The sequence below is a fragment of the Crocodylus porosus genome, unplaced genomic scaffold, assembly GCF_001723895.1.
Source record: "Crocodylus porosus isolate Cpor-Errol unplaced genomic scaffold, CroPor_comp1, whole genome shotgun sequence".
Classification (NCBI taxonomy): Eukaryota; Metazoa; Chordata; order Crocodylia; family Crocodylidae; genus Crocodylus; species Crocodylus porosus.
The window spans coordinates 21,885,903-21,906,573 of NW_017728951.1; the positions used below are offsets into that span (position 1 = coordinate 21,885,903).

General features: G+C 44.5%; 1 protein-coding gene across 1 annotated transcript in view; it reads left to right on the forward strand.

Moving 5' to 3' along the window:
* The window catches only part of SORCS1 (sortilin related VPS10 domain containing receptor 1), a 283,918-nt gene extending 264,713 nt beyond the window's left edge, over positions 1 to 19,205 (forward strand). Inside the window, exons 24-27 of the mRNA XM_019555480.1 lie at positions 10,023 to 10,122; positions 15,869 to 15,974; positions 16,105 to 16,265; positions 19,088 to 19,205. Coding sequence (XP_019411025.1) covers positions 10,023 to 10,122; positions 15,869 to 15,974; positions 16,105 to 16,265; positions 19,088 to 19,152 — 432 coding nt within the window. The 3' untranslated portion in view covers positions 19,153 to 19,205. The remainder of the gene's footprint in view (positions 1 to 10,022; positions 10,123 to 15,868; positions 15,975 to 16,104; positions 16,266 to 19,087) is intronic.
* The last annotated feature ends 1,466 nt before the right edge of the window (positions 19,206 to 20,671 follow it).

A 20,671-nucleotide genomic window follows, 5' to 3' on the forward strand; every position in this document is an offset into this window, starting at 1 on the left:
AGAAGATTGAGTGCCCTGCAAAACCCCCTCCCTCCTTCCATCATAAATTGGCGAGCAAGGCAGTGAGCAAAATATCAAATTTACAGCTGGCCCAGCTCCCCCCTGGCATTCAGCTGCTTATTGTATTCTGCAAATTCTTATTTTATATATACACACACATATATATATAGCCTTGTAATCACAGAGCCTCTGCAGTCATAAAGAAAGTAAACACTGGCATGCTGTCATCTGCTTTTTCAGGAGAGACGTGAGACGCCGCTTTCAACAGGAGTCCAGCGGCGTCTCTGCTGCTTGGGGGCCAAATTGTAATCTTGCAAGTCATAAAAATTATTCTCAATTAATAGCCCGCCGTTTTCTATGGAGTAGCATTTTTCCTGCTCCCAGCCTGGATGAAGCCAGCATTTTGCTGGGGAAGCCACTCTGCTTTCAGTGGATCCATAAAGCTGGCATTGCTGTCAGAGGGATCCACCTGACGCAGGCCATGTATTCGGCGTTCCTGATGCTCTGCTTCTGTACCAGATCACAGGTCCTCCACTGCCATCTAGTTCTGGTGTTTTGAGCTGCAGCCAGCCCAGCCTACATCTTCTTTGATCATCCCCCAAATCATGTCGGAACATCTGGTGCAGATGTTTGCTAACTGGGGCCTAATTTGCTCCATTCAAGCTTCACATTGTTTAACGCTTCTTTTTATAGCCCAGATCTTGTGGTTTTACTTTGCAAAAGGTTTCCAAATCAAGTAAAGCCTCGTACGTGTGTGTTCAAAGAGAGAGGGAGAAAGACATTACACTTCTTTTCATTTATCTCAAGGAGGCTTCTCAAGTCACAGAAAAATCCAAGTGTAAGTCATGTCACTCAAGCGTGTGGTTAGCAGCTTCATATAAAAGGATATTCAAGGGAAAAGTGTCCAAAGGGAGAATTGAATGTCATGTGTTTATAATTTTGTGGTGCTGCATGTTGAATAGTAGCTTCAGTCAAGGTCAGACTCTCTTACTGTTAGGAGCTGTCCAGAAACACAGTGGAGACATTGCAAGGAAGCCTTGAGGAGCCTACAGTTAATAAAAAAAGACAGAAATGAATGTTCCTGCTCATCAAAAGTGCTTGCCTTAGTGTATGGGAAATGAAAAATCAAATTCACTCTAAATAAACTGAAAGCAGCCAGGCCATTTCCACTGGCCAGGCTGACTGAAATGCCTTAAGCCAACCCACTGGCTATGTCTGCTCCCAAACGTGGCCTTCCTTCCGTGCATCCAGCCTGGTTAAAGGATCGCATGCATGAGTGCTGGGTGCAGGTCAGGGTCGCATGCATGAGTGCCAGGTGCATGGGTGCAGGTCAGGAAGAGTGGGTGGGTGCTCTGGGAGCATGGAGGAGAGAGGGGGAAGCAGATTGATTTAGATTTAGGGCAGACAGGGCAGGGTGGGGTAGGAGAGGATGAGGCTTGACAACACTAGGGACTGGCTAAACGAGGAGTGCAAGGGGAAACACCCATGCATGGGGCAGAAGACAGAATAATAGAAGCAAGAGCAACATAGGGGAATAGATGTCAAGCCGCCCCCTCTCACAATAACCTCTTCTCACACTGTGTGACGTTAAATCCTGCCCTGCTCTAATAAAGCCCTGTCTGCTCCCACCTCCATGCTCTGCTCCAGACTAGTTTTAGTTTCCACTGCCTCAAGTTTCCCCTCATCTTCCAAGCTCCCCGGCTGCTGCAAATCCCTTCCGGGACTCTGGGGAGGACACAAGGGACTGCTCCTCTCTGGCCAGAAAGGTCACATGTCAAATATCAACAAAGAATAGGAAAAATTAGTTACGGCCTTTATGCTTTTTTTTTTTTGGCTTTGAATTAGTGTTTATAAGGATAGAGAAAATGTCAAAATCTCTTATTCAGTGTGCCTGGAGGGGTAAGGTGCCTGAGTGGTTTAAGACCTATCCTAGGACCTGGCATACCTGCCGAGAGGCACAGTAACTGAGAATAAACGATTGCACAGGTTAATCCAGGGTTCACAGAAGTTTTCCAATGCGATTGCTAGCACATAAAGCCCACGTTGTAGGTCTTCACTGCTACTGTTACCCACACAGCCAGATTAAGCTAGCCCACGGCTGACAGCACATGCTGCAATCACACCTTCATTTTGCTGCCTGGACAGACTCTCGTCAGTACTGACTTCCTGCCTCCCATCCATTTCAATGGAAACTTGCTGTCTTCCCACCTTTGAAGATCTGTGCTTCAGCTCCTATCAGTTCCTCAAGCATAATAGCCTGCCCTGCCTCCCTGTGGCGGTCAGACCCGGACACGGGCATGGACGAACCGGGCGGCTGCCCAGACAGAAAGGGGGCCCAAAAATGGTAATTTTTTTCCCCACATTGTCCACTTATTATTATCATGATCTCTGGTGAAGGTGGGCCTGATACTAAAAGTTCACCCAGAGCCACCTCGAGTCTAGGTACGGTACTGGTGGCAGTGGCGTGAAACAGCCATTTGTGGCATGAAACAAAGATCTGACATGCTCAGGTACATCAGCAGTGAGAACCAGGTAAGAATCATGAACGTCCTCTTGGCTTTGCTGGCCTAGACAAATAAAATGTGTATACACCAGGCTTCCCACTAAAATAGTGCACTGATCTCTTCTGTTTGTCTTGCAGCCACATGCCTGCATGTTAGATGTCTTCCTGCATTTGATGTCCTGCTTGCATTCAACTGTGTCGCATCGGTTTCCTCTTACACGTCCAGTCCTGCTGTCATTATCTGCATTTGCAGGTTACATTCACCAGGATCAGTTCTGCACTCATGACATGTCCTAAGGGAGGAGACTGTCCCTTTAAATCAGTCTAAGAGCTCTTGACAGCTGATACAAAAATTGCAGGGGACTTTGTCTCAATATGCAGTGCAGGTCAATTCCAGCTATTAAAAACTTATTACATAAATAGAGCTTTTGAAGACCGCAAGGGAGTTAAACCATTTCTACCATCTGCAGTCAATGCAAGATTGTTCCCTACAGGACCCCAGAGCATTTTACATACTAGACAAGGGGTCATTTCATTCACCACTTAAATGCAGTTACTTCTTCATTTAAACGTGGCAGCTGACATACAGGATAATTCCACAATTATTTAGGACTGGTGCTTTACCCAGTAGAAACTGCAGGAATAATTTACACTTGCAGAATATTACTATTTGACCTGCAGTTTGTCAGAACATCATCATTAAATGCTCCAGTTCTTTAAAAAAGAAAAGCCATGGGAATTTTGGGTTTGTCGTGTTAGTCATTATGCTAAAGACCATCAACACACTTTTGTATGGATGTAAGATGCAGAATCTACAACTGAAACAAGGGAAAAATCTGTCATTAATGGCATTTCAAATGCACTTGTGTGATTTAGGCACAAAAGTCCCATCAAAAGCTCTGATTCAGTGTAGGAAGGACAGAGAAGTGGTTAGCTGTGTTAGTCTGAAGCCAGCACATACATACACATACATATATGTACATGCACGTACACATGCACATGCATACACCCTCCAGGTTATAGTGATATTCCTTTTCAGCATATAGGGGGTATCTAAAGGTGCAGGTAGATGACATAGTATTATTTTGGAAAAGTGGGGTGAGCAGATGGAGTGTAACCCTCCCTCCAGTGCAAGTCACTCTATGCTCCTCCTTTTCCCTGTAAAAAACTGCAGCAATTACACACTAGTGTGTGTGTCCTGTGTGCACAACTATAGCCCATTCTGATGGACCACTCTGTGGGCATCCCTTTGCTAGAGTGGTTACCTGCACCTTGTCTACCACCCTCTATGATGGGATCAGTTGGTCATCTATCCAACGCAGATGCCAATATACTCTGTGTGAGTGTACAAATATGAATGCAAATGACATTGGTATAAACCTGCTGTGGAAGCACATCCTAAAAGAATGACTGAGTTATCCTTGGGGTTGCATCCCCATTGCCAGATAATGGGACTTTTTGTCAAGTATAAGATCCGTTACTGGTGTACAGCCTAACACAGTGGGTGCCAAACCAGTTAGGGTACTTGGTAGGGCTGGAGAGATGTTAGGCCATGGCTCTCTTTCCTTGAAAGGTGGTGCTGTCAGCTTTGCCAGCCTCCTGGAGTCATTGGTGAAGGACAGTGCCAGCCTGTCAAGCAGGATCATTGGGTTGCAGCTGTGTCCAGTATTTTCTCATCCAAAGAGATGGAAAATGGCACAGATGCAAGTGAGCATTGATGAGCTGGGCAGATTAAAGACCTCAGGCCAGCAAGGCAGGGCAAAGTGGAGCAGGTGGGGATTTGGGCAGTGGGCTCTGATGTGCGTCTTTCCTCTAATCTGCATCTAATTCTGCCTCCTCCTCTTTGCAGATGGCACTTGTTCCATCTTTGTCTATTTTGATAAACATCTGTTTTTTGTCCCTGTTCTAACAGATTTCTTGGGAAAATGCAGGCCTTTAGAGCTTCTGGAATAGTCATCATCTTATCGATGTATCCAGATCTGCCTGTCACCATAGCCTCTAGGCAGAAAAGCCTAATATTCAGAAGCCTGAACACCTGAAGGCAGTGAGCATCTCCTCTGTATAAAATAAAGGCATAGAGTAGAGACACCATCCATAAAGTATATTCATTCTTTGTGCATGCCCATCGGTTGGGGATTTTCTCACATCAGCATCATTGACTGCAGCCTTGCTCCTGAACTAGCCATTCAGTCAAGATTACACTTGCTTTTTGGGGAAAAAAATGAGTCATGAAATGAACCAGAATTGCCTGTTAAAAGGGCAGCCCCTCAGCACCACCGAAGCAGCTATTATGGCTGGGAGGTGTTTTGATATATATTCTCACTGTCACTGGCCTGAGCAAAACGATGACAAGTTAATTTTGTCAGGGGCTAAAGGTCGGGTTTGTGCTAGACAGTTAAGCTTGGGATACACACAAGGGCATTATGGCAAAGGGTACATCTGAGTTACCTGTGCCATATGACCACCAGGCTCTCCATCTCTGTGTCACCCTTGTACAGAACATCCTTCAGTGGTCAAGTCCTCCTTGGGTCTTTCACCCAAAGTATTACCACACAGCACCTCTCAAGTGCACTCCAGATGGCTTTCTGCTATCCAAATGCCATTCTTGAATATGCTTTGGAAACACCTGTCTCATGGCAATCCCTCATATTAATCATATCTGACACTTCTATAGCACCTTTCACTAAAGGGTCTTGAAGCACTTTACAGCACCTTGTAACACCTCCGCAAGTTAGTACGGTGTGAGCACAGCGGCAGATAACATGGCCAGGCTCAAAAAGGGACTGGATGCATTTGGGGATGATAGCTCTATTAATAGCTATTGAACACAACAGTTGGAGAGGTTTTCTCTGGCATCTCTAAACTGATAATGGTGCATACCAGGCAGGTCATTGAATAGGGGATAGACCATTCTAGGTATATCCAGTTCAGTGCTCTCTCTCTAAAGCAGTGGCTTTCAAACTATTTTCATTTGCAGGCCCCTAAAAAATTTCGAGCGGGGGTGCAGACCCCTTTGAATTGTAGGTGTAGGGATTCATATCCTTTCGACTGATCATAGTTATCTTTTGTGGACCCCTTAGACACAGTCTGAGGACCCCCAGGAGTCCATGGACCACAAGTTGAAGACCACTGATTTGAAAGCATTCACTTCTGCCCCTGTCAGAGATAAGATACTGGGCTTAGTTGGAGCATTATTTCACGCACATCACATCCTTTTCCTCTTAAGAAGTGCCATATTGAGTCGGACCAGAGACCACTCGTAGGTGTGTTGTAATCTGCTCGTCCTCCAGGGCTTCTGATTTTTATTGCTGTCTATCTAATAAAGCCCCCTCACCCTCTCAACTAGGTCTGAGGACCCGGGCTCTATGATCCCTCCACAAATGATATAGCCAACAATATCTCTCAGAGCAGAAAGGAGACCCTTGCTGTCCTGATTCTGCTCCTCTAATCTGCCATCTTGCTGACAGTTAAGTTTAATTTTTCTTTAATTGCTTCCTAAATTGTCTAGTGACTTGGAAGAGTGGAAGCGTGCCATGTGACAGTCAACAATCCTACACAAAATCTATATTAAGCTTTGGATCCTCAGCTGCTATAAACTGGCATCGAGTCAGAAGTTCGCCCAAGCCTAATAGGCTGTCAGGCTAGAGAGATCAAAGCACGCCAGTTTGTATAACTGATGGCACTCAAGGGAATGATGTGGCTAGCACTACATCCCACTGCCTTTGGCCTCTCTTCCCCTTCCAGCTTGAATGCCCAAATACCCGCTGGCAGCTTGGTCAACAAGACACAAGGTTTGGTGTCAATCCAGATCAGGGCTGACGCTCAGGCCTCTGAAGTGGTAGCAAGATGATTTCACTGCCTTAAGCCAATTCCCCAAAAGCCAACCTTTAAATACCATTCTTAAGCCATCACTCCCAGGCCCCAACATAACTGCGTAGCCCCACAGACTTCAGGCAGTCTGCACCAATGCAGAACAGCTGGCTTGAAATATGTCGCACCCGATGTCTGGGTCCTTGTACAGAACAGCATCCTTTTAAATTATTTGCATTCATGTTACTGTTGCATGTGGTCCTCACTTCGTTCAAATGCTGACAAAACTCCAAGAGAAGACAAATGAATTTTTGTTTGTAAATTGGAACTCCCCCCCGCCCTGCAAATTGCCTGTTGTTATTATTCATTATATGTCATTTGATGAAAGCATGATACATGAAGAATGGTTTCTGTTACTGAATTATTTCTGCACATCATGCTTAATTCTGCAAATGAAGCAGATAAAGTCAATGAGGCTCAGTTAAGGACCAAAACTAATTCTGAAAGCTAATTATTTTCACAGGGGAGACTCTTGAAGACTATAAATTAAGAGGTTGCTATTCTGCAAAGCTTCTTCCGCACTTCAGTTTGTTACACTTCTAAAAGCAAAAGATATAGAAGGCGGGGGTTTTTTAACACCTGGCATTTCCACCAAATAAAAGTTCGGGCTGTACAGGTTGGAGAAAGGTGCAATTTTTTTGATGTTGCCTTACTCACATCTTGGGACCATGATGGGGATGCATTTTACCGAAGTAAAAAATACAAAACGGAGTATGACACCACAACCCAGCTCCCTTGAAGCCAATAAAAGCCCTTCCACTGACTTCAGTGCCAGCTGGAGCAAATCCAAAATGTGGAATTATCTTTAAAGTTGACTTATTTGAGGTACTGGCTTGCAGCATTTGAGCCAGGAGTCATGACAGGTTTTGAATCTCATATCCAATACTTATCAGGGATAGAAATTAGTGTGCTATACTATAAGAAAGCCAAAAACTTCAGCAAGGTCTTTGGATATTTTTACTCCATGTGGAGTAGGACTTTACTCTGCAAATCCTGCTGGGTCTACATAAGAAGCAACGGTAAGATCAGAAGAGCTATGGGAATCAGTAGAGGTTGTTCTGTTCTAATTTAGGTTATTGTTGTATCTTCATGCTGCTTCCTGCCTTGCGATAGACCCCGACATACCAGATCTTTATATAGCCATCTGTCTGGTGTTTTGGGGTTGTTTTAGAAATATCTTAAGGGGATTGGTTAGATCTTTTCTCTGACTCTTGTCTAGTGAGGATTTCTGTAGGAGTCCATTTTTATGTGCCCAGGGATATGAAAAAAAAGGACCAAAGAAAATTTCAGAACACTTTCAAATTCAACTTTCCCCCCCCGTAAGATCTATGGCTGAGATTTTCAAAGGGACTTGGATCCCTGTTCTTGGATATATTCACCTTTCATCAGAGTATAAAGGGCACCATAGAAAGTGTTGGCCATGCAAAGCCATTCACTAGGGATAAGATCATGCTTTATGGGTCCTATAAAATCCAAGAGCCTGATGGCCACATCCTGACCCCTTCATATAGGCTTCAGGTTTAGAGCACCCCGTAACATAGTTCATCCCATAAGACTCCTGTTGTGAGGCCTGTAAACCTAGTATGTTAAGGATAGCCAGGTGAACTTGGGAAGACTTTGGGGCTGGGACCATCTTTTTGATGCACAGCTTCAGATCCATCATCAGGTCATGGTCTATGATTAAGTAATACTGTGATGTGGTGCTACATATATTAATAGTAGCCAGCTGCCCCTGTCTCACTCCTCCTTTATTTCTTTTCCTATTCCTTTACCCCATTCCAGCCTCCCTTTCACTAGATCGCTGTCTCAATTAAACAAAAAAGGTAACAAAAATTGCACCAGTTATCCCCTTGTTTGCTTTAGTGTTACAGCCCCATGTCTGTTCTTGTGCCCCTGGGTGGTAACCTCCAATGCAAGGCTTTGTAGCATGGATGGCCTTATGGGTCTACTTCACTATTTGTTGCAGCTTGTATGAAAACTACATTGTGGTTGAACTTTGCTTGGTCTTGGCTGCAGCTCGAATGACAAAGAACATCTTTCCAGAGCTATGAAAATTGTGTCTAGGTAACACATTTGACTGGGAACAGTCTTTTGCTGTTAGTGAACATAGTTTTAAAGAACTCCCATCACCATCTGCCACTTGTTAATGGAAGATTAGATAAGCTTAGAGTTGTTAGTCCTGTATATTAACCTGCTGGAGTACTTAAAGACCACAGTAACTTGCACTCCATGTTTTCTTTGCATATAGATATTCTTGCCCTCCCTACCATGTTGATTTGTGTCCAGCTATTCAACCACATGCAGCTGGATCTTTATAAGCTAATGGTATTTATTCTTACTACTGGAAGAAATACATTTTCAGCACGTTCTTGTACCACCAAAAAGAATTACAAGCATTAAAAAGATGTATTAAACGTATCAATAAAAGGCCCATTGTCAGCTGTTGCCAAATTGATATTGGACCAAGGGCACCCGTTCAAGTGATCAGTTGCCAAAATGCAATGCAGGAGCCGAGAGTATTGAAAGAATCCTTAAGAATGTAAAAACCCGAGATAAATCTTTTGCTGTGATGAACGGTCACCATAAAACATCTAATCACATCTGGGTGGCATTACTGAAATAACCCAACTCAATGAAAATGAAGAACATGAAAAGAATAGTATGAAAATTATGAAAAAGTGCTTTTCACTGATGGTTCTTCATTAATCCTAAAAAGGAATAAAGAAGTATATAAGCCAAATTAAATTAAGTGGAGAGCACAAATATCTACCCATTCTTGAACTTGGCGGTGAAAACACAACATTGTCAGCATTCATTCTTGAAGTTATTTTAGAGTTTTCCAGCTGCTTCTCCCACACGTGCACCCCCCTAATTTTGTATATGCTAATAAAGTGGAAAATTGCTCACTACTCTGAGAACAGATGTGATAGATGAGACATCTGGAGGAAGTGATGCAAGCAAGCGTCTTAGGAGAACATGCAACCAAGTACGATACATAATTTTTTCATATAGCTTCATTCTCTCTGCTCTGTTTTTCTATCTTGTAGGCTTTTTAAGGTAGGTCATATGAAAAGCCTACAAAATGGAAGATTCAGGAAAGCAACCTTTACATCAAGTTTGACCCCGAAGTTTGATACCCTTGATATGCATAGATTCTGCATGGGTACAAGGGTGGGAAAGTACTTTTAAATACCAGGTCCATCGTGATCATCTCATCTGACTTCCCACCACATAGTGAGTATGACCCAGTGAGTTTTAGCCGTTGCAGCTTTAAGCTGTACTTAAGTTTCTTGTTCTTAACTTGACCCAGCAAAACAATTAGGCACACGACTAATATTTCACATGAAAATAGTCCCTTTACATCAGCAGGGCTGCCCATATGAGTACAGTTGTTCATGTAATAACCCGTCATTATTAATAACTTCTACTCGGACACAAACATCTGTACAGCCCCACCAGCTGTTCATATCTGCTCTATTGTTTTTGTTTACAAGGTAACACAGTACGTTTCTTGTTATCTAGCGCTGGGAACATGCTTTCCCTTTTCCTTGCAGATGGTCCTGTTTCCCACATGAATTTAAAGTAATTGGGTTTAAAAAAAAATACAAACCTGCTTTTTGGGGGTTTTTTTTGGTCTCCTTTCTTCCAGATTTCGGAAATATTGATCCACAAACTGAACCAAAACGTCATCCAGTTTGAGCTGAAGCCAGGAGTTCGAATCCTTGTCCATGCTGCACACTTAACAGCAGGTCAGTATTCACCCCTTCAAAACCCTGTCCATTGTTTGGTAGTATAATCAGTTGTAGACTTCTTGATAGGAGGAATCAGAAGGATCAGCCAGCTATCAATCACACTTTCAGTACCCTGGAACTGTAATAAGCAATAACAGCTCAGCTGTTTCTGTAGATACCACCCAACTTATATGCACGGACCATAGAATTTGTTCACATTGCCATGTTTTCTGACATCCAACATGCCCCTATATAAAATATGCACCTTCTTTTGGAAAGGCTAAATGAAAAAATAATAATAATAATAATTTTATATATATATCTATATATAGATATAGATATAGATATATATAGATATATATCTTTTCATGACAGTCTCTCCCAAGGAGGAAAGAGAAGGTATTCATAGCCTGCTCTAGGGAGCCCTGCATGTACCATGTGCAGCTCTACTTTACTTCCCTCTGGTAGAGGCTTAAGCAGTAGAAACTGCTGCCATATTTCCTCAATTATAATGCCCACCAAACAGTGAAATGTAGGGGAAAAGGTGCTTGCTGTATGTGATAAAATGTGGCATTGCCACTGCATTATTTATATTTGAAGCTGGTCTTCCATTGCACGTGTAGTGCTAATGTCTGCTATTGATATAGGTTTGCAGTCTAATCAACAGTATATGAGGGAAGTGCTACCTGCACGTACTTGGCACATCCATCAGTTGAGCAGATACATTTTATGTGGATGTGCCAAGCATAGCTAGCCCCTCGGCCAGTACAGTCACCTTGGATGTTCCTGGAATATTCATTGACTGAGCACTGCATTCTGCATGGATGGACATGGTATGTTCAGCATGAGTTAGATGTTGCAAAAGTTATCATATAACCTGGGCAGAGCACTATATTAGGCACATACTAGTCCTCTGGAATCAGTGAAAAATAGAGGCTCAGCACCACTCACAGGACATTTAATATTCTATCAAGGCTTAAATGGAGCCTGCCCATGCAGTTGGGCTTTCGATTATTCCATTGCTCAATCAGGAACCTTAGCTGAACTAATGTCAGTTCACCACCACCAGGTATTTGGGCAGAGAGGTTAACCTTGAAATCTGTTTATTAGGTCCTATCTAACGTTTCTGGGAAAAGAGAGCCATTGACTCGAGAATGAGAACGCAATTTGATTGCTGATCTGTTAACAGAAGGTTTCTCTTCTGGGCTATTCAACTTGCCCAGTTCATTAACACTGCTCACTTGTCCTGCAGAGAGCTCTCCATAATGGACTTGCAAAACCATTTGCTGGAGTTACAGCTTGCCTAGATGCCCAAGTGCCCATGAAGAGGAAGGAGAAAGGGCTCTAGGGAAAGTGCAAAGTTCATCACAGGTTTAAATATCAATAGGAACTTGGTGTTTACAACTTTTTGTGTCTCCAAAGCAACAGTTGCTCATCACTTCCCCTTGAATATGACCTTGTATCTCCATTAACTAAACAGATCATCCTCTGTCTGCTTTGAGAAACCCACAGCTTACGAATGGAAAGACTCCATAAATTCTTCATCTCTAGATGAGAAATGAATATATTATTTTTCCCCTCCAAAAATTCCTAGGCATTACATGCAATTTGATCTCTGTTAAAAAAAAAAAAAAAAATGGAAAAAAAAGGAGGCTCCATGGATGCTTCAGGGCACCGCATAGTTTGGGTCTTAAGACCAGCTATTAGTAGGAACAAACATGAATAACCTGAATGTTTAAACATTACGTTACCAAAGGACCCTGTTTTTCACAATGTTAAAAGGCAACTTTTAAAGGCACCTCAGGTTTAGCCTCCAGGCCACTCTTTGCAAAAGGGAGGCATCCCAACTTGTCTTTGTCTTGGCTTTATTCTGCCCCTGCTCACATCCAGTTTATAGTGATACCAAGGATCATGTTGTATGTGTAAGCACTATGTAGAAAGGATTGCAGGGAATATGTGAGAGCAAATTTAAAGGAAGGTCAAGTTCTAAACTTAGCATTAGCTTTTAGCTTTAGGGACTCATTTCTTTCACTGGTCCTGAAAATTCTTGACATGTTTTCCAATGATAAATTATATGGGAGAAGCATAGAAAACAGAACTAACAAAGGAACATTAGATATTCATCTCTGGGGCACAGAGGGGCTGTTCCCCACTGTATGTATTAGACATCAATCAGAAAGAAGACCTATTTCCAAACTTCCTTAAATATAAGGAGAATCTAAGCTTTGCAACACACACTGAATGTTTCCCACATTCTAGCAAAGAAACTCTTTCTGCTTGTTAAAAATGTAGGTGTTTTCCATAATCCAGGAACTGGAACTTTCCATCCATATTGAAAACAGTGGGCATGTCTGCACATTACCATATGGTGATATTACTATGGCACGATGCAGAACAGGCTGTTAATGCGCCACATGTGCTGCGCACAGGCACATTTCCCAGCAATGTCGCCGTAGAGGTGCACTAAACTGTGGGAGATGGCTGCTACGGCGATGTAGCGGCAATCACACGTAGACACACGGGATTGCTGCGTCACTGTAGGGTGACACGTACATGCTTCCAGAGTCTAGAAACAGAAATTACACATAAATCAATATAAGTGATTGGAAACCGGTTTCAAATCTGTAACACAACAGAAGTTCAGTGCACATAAACCAGTTTTCGCCATTTTGAAAGTAGTTTGAGATAAGTCTGGATGGATATAGTATAAGACTTCACTGATTTAGGTTAAATCAGTATATTGAAATTCTGCCCCAGATCCCCTCCAGATTCAAGTCAACTCACAGTCCCCCAGCATCCCAGGATGCTTTGCAGCTTCCCTACAAACCCCTCATCTTACAGTGGTGGGCTAGGCTGAGCTGAAGCTGTTTACTCCAGCCAAACAGGGAGACATGCTCTAGCTCCCCCCAGCTTCTGGCCTGAGTCACTGCTGGCATGCGGCTGCATTTCCAGAATCAAAAGTGAATGTCTGTTCACTTGCTTATTGGTTCAGTCTATGCAGCTTAGACTAACCTGCAAAGATTGAATCAATTCAGCCCCAGGCCTTTGACTGTCTGTACTTAGCCTTTGGGACTAAATCACAAGTAATTTTGGTCAGCTTTTCTTTCATGGATGAATATCTAGAACAGTGGAATCATCCCAACAAAAGAATGAAAATGAGAGAAAAATGGGCTTGGAAGGGACTCCTGGAGGTCCAGCCCCTGGCTTGAGGTAGGATCGTCCCCATCCATCTATCCCATACAAGTCCGTGTCTAACTTAGTCCTAAAACTACACAATCAATGCTGTCACCAAACTACAAGGCATATTGGCCCAAGACACTAAATGAAGCCTAACTTATTAAGCAACAGAGGGAGGAAAGCCATCAGTGTTTTGCTGCTGCAAAGGTTAGTAACACGTACTCAAAAGCTCCAAGGAAGAGAACCATGTCCCCTGCTACAGAGGAAGGCAAAACCTCCAATAAGCCATACCAGTCTAACCACGGGGTAAAATTCCTTTCTGATCCCAGATCTCCGATCATTCCCACTTATGACTTCAGTGAAGTCTGAATACTTGCAGCTGCAAGGAAAAAGCATTGCTCTGCAAACCTACCACAGCACCCTGCCCTCTGCAGTATAATAGATAGTTATTTGCACTACATTAAGCCATCTGAAAGTCATCTGTGAGGTGGGAGGGCATGTGTGTGCGCGTGTGTGTATACATGCACACAACTTGGATTGCTTTTGCTGGTGCTGGAAGCAAAATGTGGCGTCATCCAAACTAATTCTGCATATTGAAGTACGTTTGCCCACTCGTTGCTACAAAGTGCGTGCTCTCATGCACATGAAGAATGACAGGTAGAGGACTCAGCACTTTTGCAGCTCTGTCTCTCTCTCTTGTTTAGGCCTTAACTGGGGAAGGATTAATTTATGGTAATTCTGGACAACAGATTGCAGCCCATTCATCACATTCATTGCCACTTCTCTGCAAAGCAAACAAACAAACAAGAACCCACTAGCATAAGGGAAAGTAAAATACGCCGATATTCTGCACCAGGCCATTAAAGAGCTGTTTATTACCAGACTCCAACCACAGCATTATAACAAGTACACTGAGTAATGCTGAGCCTGAAGTAGTCAGGAAGATACTTTGTCATCGCAGAGAGGCACAAAGGCATGAATACAGAAATGTGCGGCCTTCAAGTATTATCTAATAACGCTGCTAATCCTGCGGGAGAGGGACTTTGGTAAAGCTGGAACATCGCTGCGAACGTTTCCATGTATTCTTAGATTCTCAGATTGCTCCACATCTGCCTTGCTGCATATGATTGCTCTGTGCCTGTGTACGAGTTGTGTCTGGGAAGACATGCAGATAAGTGTGTGTGCGTGTGTGTGCGCGTCCGTGTGTGTGTCCGCTCATACATGTGTTTGTGTGCACACGTGTGAATAACAAACCATCTCCTCTGCAGTGTGTGTGTGTTGGCTCTCAGCATGCAAATGTTCTGTGCAGAAGCAAGCCCTCAAGCATGTGTGCACATGTGTGTGTTTTGTGTATATTACTATTCTGTATCCTGAGCTCCTGTGACCATGATCTGTCCAGTGAATGTCTGCTTTGTACCGGAGTATATACAACAGTGTGTTTGCAGAAATGATCATATCTGCTCTGTGAGTGCACTTCCCTGTAACCCTGATGTATCTGTGGTGTGTGCACATGGGTATGGTGTCTGTGTCCCTATTTGTACTTAACTTATCTTTTTTTTTTTTTGGGGGGGGGTGGGGGGGGGGCCATTGTGGCACTGTTAGGGTATATCGTTGTTGCCTTATATGACTCCCCTGCATGTGGTATTGTGAAGAGCCATATGAGGGTTCATGGGGGATTGTGCAGAAGTTTTGCAAACATCTTGCAACAAGAGCCTTGTCTCCCATCCAAAAGGTACAAGATAAGGGGTGGTCGATACTGGAGAATGAGGTTGTGAATGGCAGAAAAGGGGGAAATGTCCTATACTCCTCAAGTCAGGAGTTTCAAAGCATAGGCTGTTAAAAGAAACACTGTGAAGAAATGAAGGTAGTGTCAAAGGGGGAGAGCGAGGCTTCATGAGAGTAAGGGACACACCTGAGCAATGCAACTGAGCCTGTAAGATCACATTAAGACACAGTTGCCTTCAGTCACTCTGGCTCTGACAGAATGCAGTTGAAATCTCTCTAACTAGGTACCCAGACATCCAGTAAAACTTTAAATGGACTAATAAAGTTGGCCTCTACCTGAAAGTTAAATAGAAGCTTAAAGGAGACTGTAGGAATAATTATGGGCATTTATAGACGTGCTCTGGGAGGTGGAAAGGGGGTGCTTTAATTACAGCGGCTCCAAGAGCTGCTCTAACTAAAGCACCTGGAACATCACGTGTATCAGCGTCCCCATGCTGAAAAATGGCGGTGGGGGCTCTCATTGAATGAGCTTTAGTTAAAGCACCCCACAATCATATTTCAGTGCAGGGATGCCGATACACGTGACGCTGGAGTCTGCTGGAGCACGGCAATTGCCGTGATTAATCAAGTCTGCTCTGTCCTGTTGTAATTACGATGCATCAGAGCAGCCTCTCTGCACGTGTATAGGTGCCCCACGTTCCCAACCGCAGGTTGCCTGCCTCCTGAATAGAGGTTTCCCACCCTTGGGACAGCCTGGGGACGTGCATCCCCAGGTTTGAGACCATGAAAGGATGGTCGCGGCACCGTTGCGGACGTGTGGTCACGAGGGTGGATGCTCTAAAGTTCTCCTCCTCTCTCATAGCTCCTCTGGTGGACCTCACTCCCAGTCACAGTGGTTCGGCCATGCTGATGCTGCTCTCCGTGGTGTTTGTGGGCCTAGCCGTGTTTGTCATTTACAAGTTCAAAAGGTACGGCCTACCCCTTCCTCCCTGCTCCCTCACCTTCTCCCCATTGTCGTCTTGGACTCTGGCTGAAGAAGCGTAATTGCACCGCGGTCTGTAGCGCTCACGGCAATGACAGTTTCTGTTAATGTTTTAGGAAGATCCCGGGCATTAATGTTTATGCACAGATGCAGAATGAGAAAGATCAAGAGATGGTCAGTCCAGTCAGTCCAAGGGAAAGCATGCCTAGTGTCCCTCAAAATGGACTGATGAGCCCAGAGCAACTAGTAGCTGAGAAGCTGGATACCCAGGCCATAGGTAAATAACCTCCAGCGGCCAACAGCTGGCCAGCTTCTAATTGGCTAAACCTTTCCCTTCCTCTCCAAGAGCACTCCCTTTTCTGCTGCTTTTTTAACTCCTCTGAAAGACACTGAGCTAACTGCTTCTCCTCCCCCCACCTACTCAGGATGAAAGAGGAATTAAGCGCCTGAGTCCTCTCCCGCCCCCATCCCACCCCTCTGTGTAGCTTTTCCGTGCAGAGCGCTTTCCTTTCGAGGGCTCTGTAATCTCGTCATCGTTCACTTGTGCTGCCAGGGGGGACGTCATCTAGTTTCTGGGTAATTGTGGGGTTATGGGCTAGATCAGAGCACTTAAGGCGAGAGGGCCCAGCTCCCATTTCTGGTATGTGGGGACAGGAGGGAGACTTGGTAAGTAAAACCTGAAAGCTCAGGCTTCAGGGATCTTGCCTTATATGACTCCCCTGCCTGTGGTATGGTGAAGAGCCAGATGAGGGTTCACAGGGGATTGTGCAGTAGTTTCACGAACATCTTGCAACAAGAGCCTTGTCTCCCATCCAAAAGGTACAAGGTAAGGAACAGGGGTGGTAAATACTAATACTAGAGGGCAAGGTTGTGAATGGCAGAAAAGGGGGACATGTATTGGGGCATCAAATGGCAGGGCAACACATGAAAACACGATCGCTAACCCCCAGGGACCAGTGAGAAATATGGATCTCTGTGTTAGACTGCACGGTTAGCCGTCAAGCTGACTTCTGTCAGAGGAAGAACCAGCAGTGATTGCAGACAGGTGAGGCTGGAAATGCAGCACCAGGGTTTAGTTAGCACCATAATAAAGAGTTTGCCAATGATACAAATCACTCTCGTTTACTCTGGTGCAGTCCCCATTAGCCTCACTTCAGTAACACTGGGGCAACTGGGATAGAAGAGTGAGGCTAGGAATCAGAAACGAGGGGAAATGCCACCTTTATTTCACAGGCAGACAAGGTGCTTTGGGTGAATCTGATATCTTTTATTAAACCAACTTAAATAGTTGGAACAAGCTTTTTAGCAAGCGTTTGGGTTTAAAACCGCTTTGTCAGGCTGAGGAAGTCTCTGCAGTTGTTTCACGGCACAAAGAGAGGCTCAAAAAGATTCAAGTGCACATTGAAGTATTTTGCTGAACCGGGGGGCCTGTATAGATGCAGGGAGAAGTTAAATTCACTGTTTCCCTTTACTTGCGAGGCTGGTGATTTCCACCAAAGCAGGCTGCCATGTACCTTCTGCGCATGGCCATTTAGATGAGGCGTATCAAGTGTCAGCCCTGCACTCATTCAAGTAGCATTCAGCCACGTGGCGGATGTCCCACCAAGGACGTCCGAGAGGTTTGCGAGGTTTGCACGAGTAAGGACTGACCCGTAGGAGTAAGGATGGGGACTAATTTTAGAGCAATATAACATTTTTTAGTTGCATTGGCAGGAGCACAGATGAATCACCCTTTTAAACAAAAAGAAACCAAGTTGCTTGCTTTGCCCTGCTCTGCTGGCCTAAAGTGGGCATAAAGCTGGTTTAAGGCACCTGCTAAGGAGTTCCTAGGAGGGGAACCCTTCGTTAGGGAGGAGCATTGGCATGGGCTGCCCTAGAGAGAGTAAGGGAGGAGGTAAACTAAAGGAGGGAGGGGACAAGCACAAAGTGCCGAGTGCTAAGATTTTGGCCAAGAAAGCAGTTTGAAAGCTGTCACCTGCCAGAAAAGGACAGAACTGCCTTGAGGCAGCTCAGACTTATGCTGGAGGCCATTTTCACCCCCGAAAGGCCCTAACAGCAGAAAGCCAACCAGGTATACCACCTTTCTGTGGGCCATCTGAGCCTGCCTCAGCTGCTCTGGGGGACACAGCCAAGCTTCATTCAGTTTGGCTGCAGAAGCTCTTGTTTTGACATAGACGTCCGAATTTTGCAACGGTTCTTCCCCAGCTCGATCTGTTGCATTATCCCTGTGCCATATGTCTCATGTATTGCCCTGACATAGGCGTTGCAGACCCTCCTTGAAGTCACTAGGGTTGCAGAGCGCATGCACATGAGGGAGGAGCAGGTCACGGTGGGGAAGAAGCAACCCTTTAGTTACCCCGTGCCAGAAAATGGAAGCATTTTCAAGGGGGTGAGTAAGGAAACCAAATATTTGAGAAAGTGCAAAGATCTAGAGGTGGATGTTGGGATATGCAAAGCCCAGAGGCTTATACTGGACATGGACAGTAAACCTCTCCAGGATTAGGAGTTTTTTTCTGATGAGTTATCTTTCTTGTGGGGAAACGAAGGCAACGTAGGTAATTGCGTCTTTCTCTTGCTTGTGTTTTACGTTCCAATATACATTTGCTTTCACAAACAAAGAGTATCCTCCAAACTTTCTGCCCTTCAAGACTCCACGTGAACATCACTGGGTTCATGCTCTTCTCTTCCTTACCTCTGGTTGCACAAAGCCGAGCGTCTCCATGCTGCGTTTGAGCAGCAGGTCCCGACTTTTGCAGAGGCAGATCTTACAGCGGGTTGTCATGTCTCCAATACCTTATCAGTTCAAATGCCACTAAATGAGTCAGTACTTGCTCGTAGGGGCGCGGCTTCCTTCCCACCCCTGCCTTCCCCGCCCTGCCTCTCTTGTCTTAGATATGGGTGAATGATTTCATTAGGAAAAGAAAAAGACAACTTTCTAAGTGGCAAGAGAAAGTTTTGGAGAAGAACGTGTCAGTCTGGAACAAATTGAATGCAAAAAAATAAAATAAAATAAAGCAAAGAACTGTGATACCTTCAAACATTTCATTTGTGAGTAACGCTGTGTTGTTTAACTCTTGCTTTTGTTTTGTTTTGCCACAGGAAGTATTTCCATAGCTGCTGAGACTCAAAGCACAAAAGAAATCCCTACCTATGTAAATGTTTGAATTGAGGACGCCAGTATAAATTTATATATACATATATATATATATCTATATATCTATATATATATATATATATATATATAAAAGGAAAACTCACTGCATTTGGACTTTTTAATTCTTCAGACAAAGGGTTTTTAGCTTTAATCCTGTGCATGTGGACATTATACTGAGACCATATTTGGAACTGCATTGTACAGGTGCTCTATTTTAACGGGGGAAGAAATTAAATCACAATTCCCTTCTTGCACCCCGTTCCCTTCTCCCCTCCCTTCCCCCTCCAAACTTCTTTCTTTTTCTGATGTCTCTTGTTTGTAGAAGATTCATAAAGATATACGCCAAGAATATGCATGGGGTCTTTTTAGGGGGCGGGGGGTTAAGGGTTCTTGGCTTTAGATTCAATTACTCTTTTAGCACTTCAGTCTGCGGGTAGATTAGCAACCCCAGCAAACTTTCCTAAGACACACGAGAACATACATGGGAGTCTAAAGACACCACGGTGCTTCTGGGTTGTTTGTTTTAATGGCTTTGTTTGGCCTTTCACTTTTCTCATCCTCCTTCCTCGGTCTGGAGCTGTTCCCTGCAGCTTGTAATGAACTAAGATATTGGTATCCTAAGTGGCAAAGCCAAGTTCTTTCTGAGAGGACTGTTCAGCCTACTTGCATAGATAGGGAGCTGCTGGGGGGCAAGCACCCAGAGGCCTCTTCAGGCTGACAGTCTGATCTTTTCCTAGGCTTTGGCTTGACCAGGAGTGTGTCATGGGCCATGTGCTGTGGCTACCCTGGGATTTTAAAAGCATTCAACTAAGATGTATTCAGATGGTAGCATCACACTTTCCCTCCTGGTCTAGCCAAAGGTGAACAAGGCACTCAGACGACTTGCCCTCCAGCTCATCTCAGCCATGTTTTGGTTGCTCAAAGATCTCTGCAGGAGGTGATCAAACTGGGGTTTGCCACCATCCAAAGCCTCACGGTAGAATACCGGTGGGGAGAGCCCGGTGTGTCCCCTTGTGGGCCCAGCACTGACAACTGTGCCCTCTTACACCCAGACAGTCTACTGTGTTCATGGGGTTACGCAGGGACAGACAAAAGCAGGACCTGACCCTAGATAGCTTCTACCACACTGAGCCAGAGTAGCGACCTAAACCCCCACTCTGCTGGCCTGACCACCCTGACCAGATCGTCGAATGGCCTACGATGCAACCAGTAGATGTCCGGCCTCTGGTTAGCCAGTAGCAGAAAGCTATTACACCGACCAACAGACATAGTTCATTCTTATTCGTTCCACCTGCCCTGCATCCAGGAGGTGCAATTGCAGTAGGACCCAGTTGGGGTAATGAGAGCGATGACTCTGCAGAAGCTTGGGCTGTACAAGCCCACACGGGACTTGGAAAACCTAGGGTAGCCCATGCCATGCGTCTTTGCTGCTGTTGGGACCCACGCCAGCTAGATTGAAGCTAGGGTGGGTATTGCTTACCCATGCAGATTGCAGTGCAGACATGTCCTTCATTTCCTAGCAAGGGGAT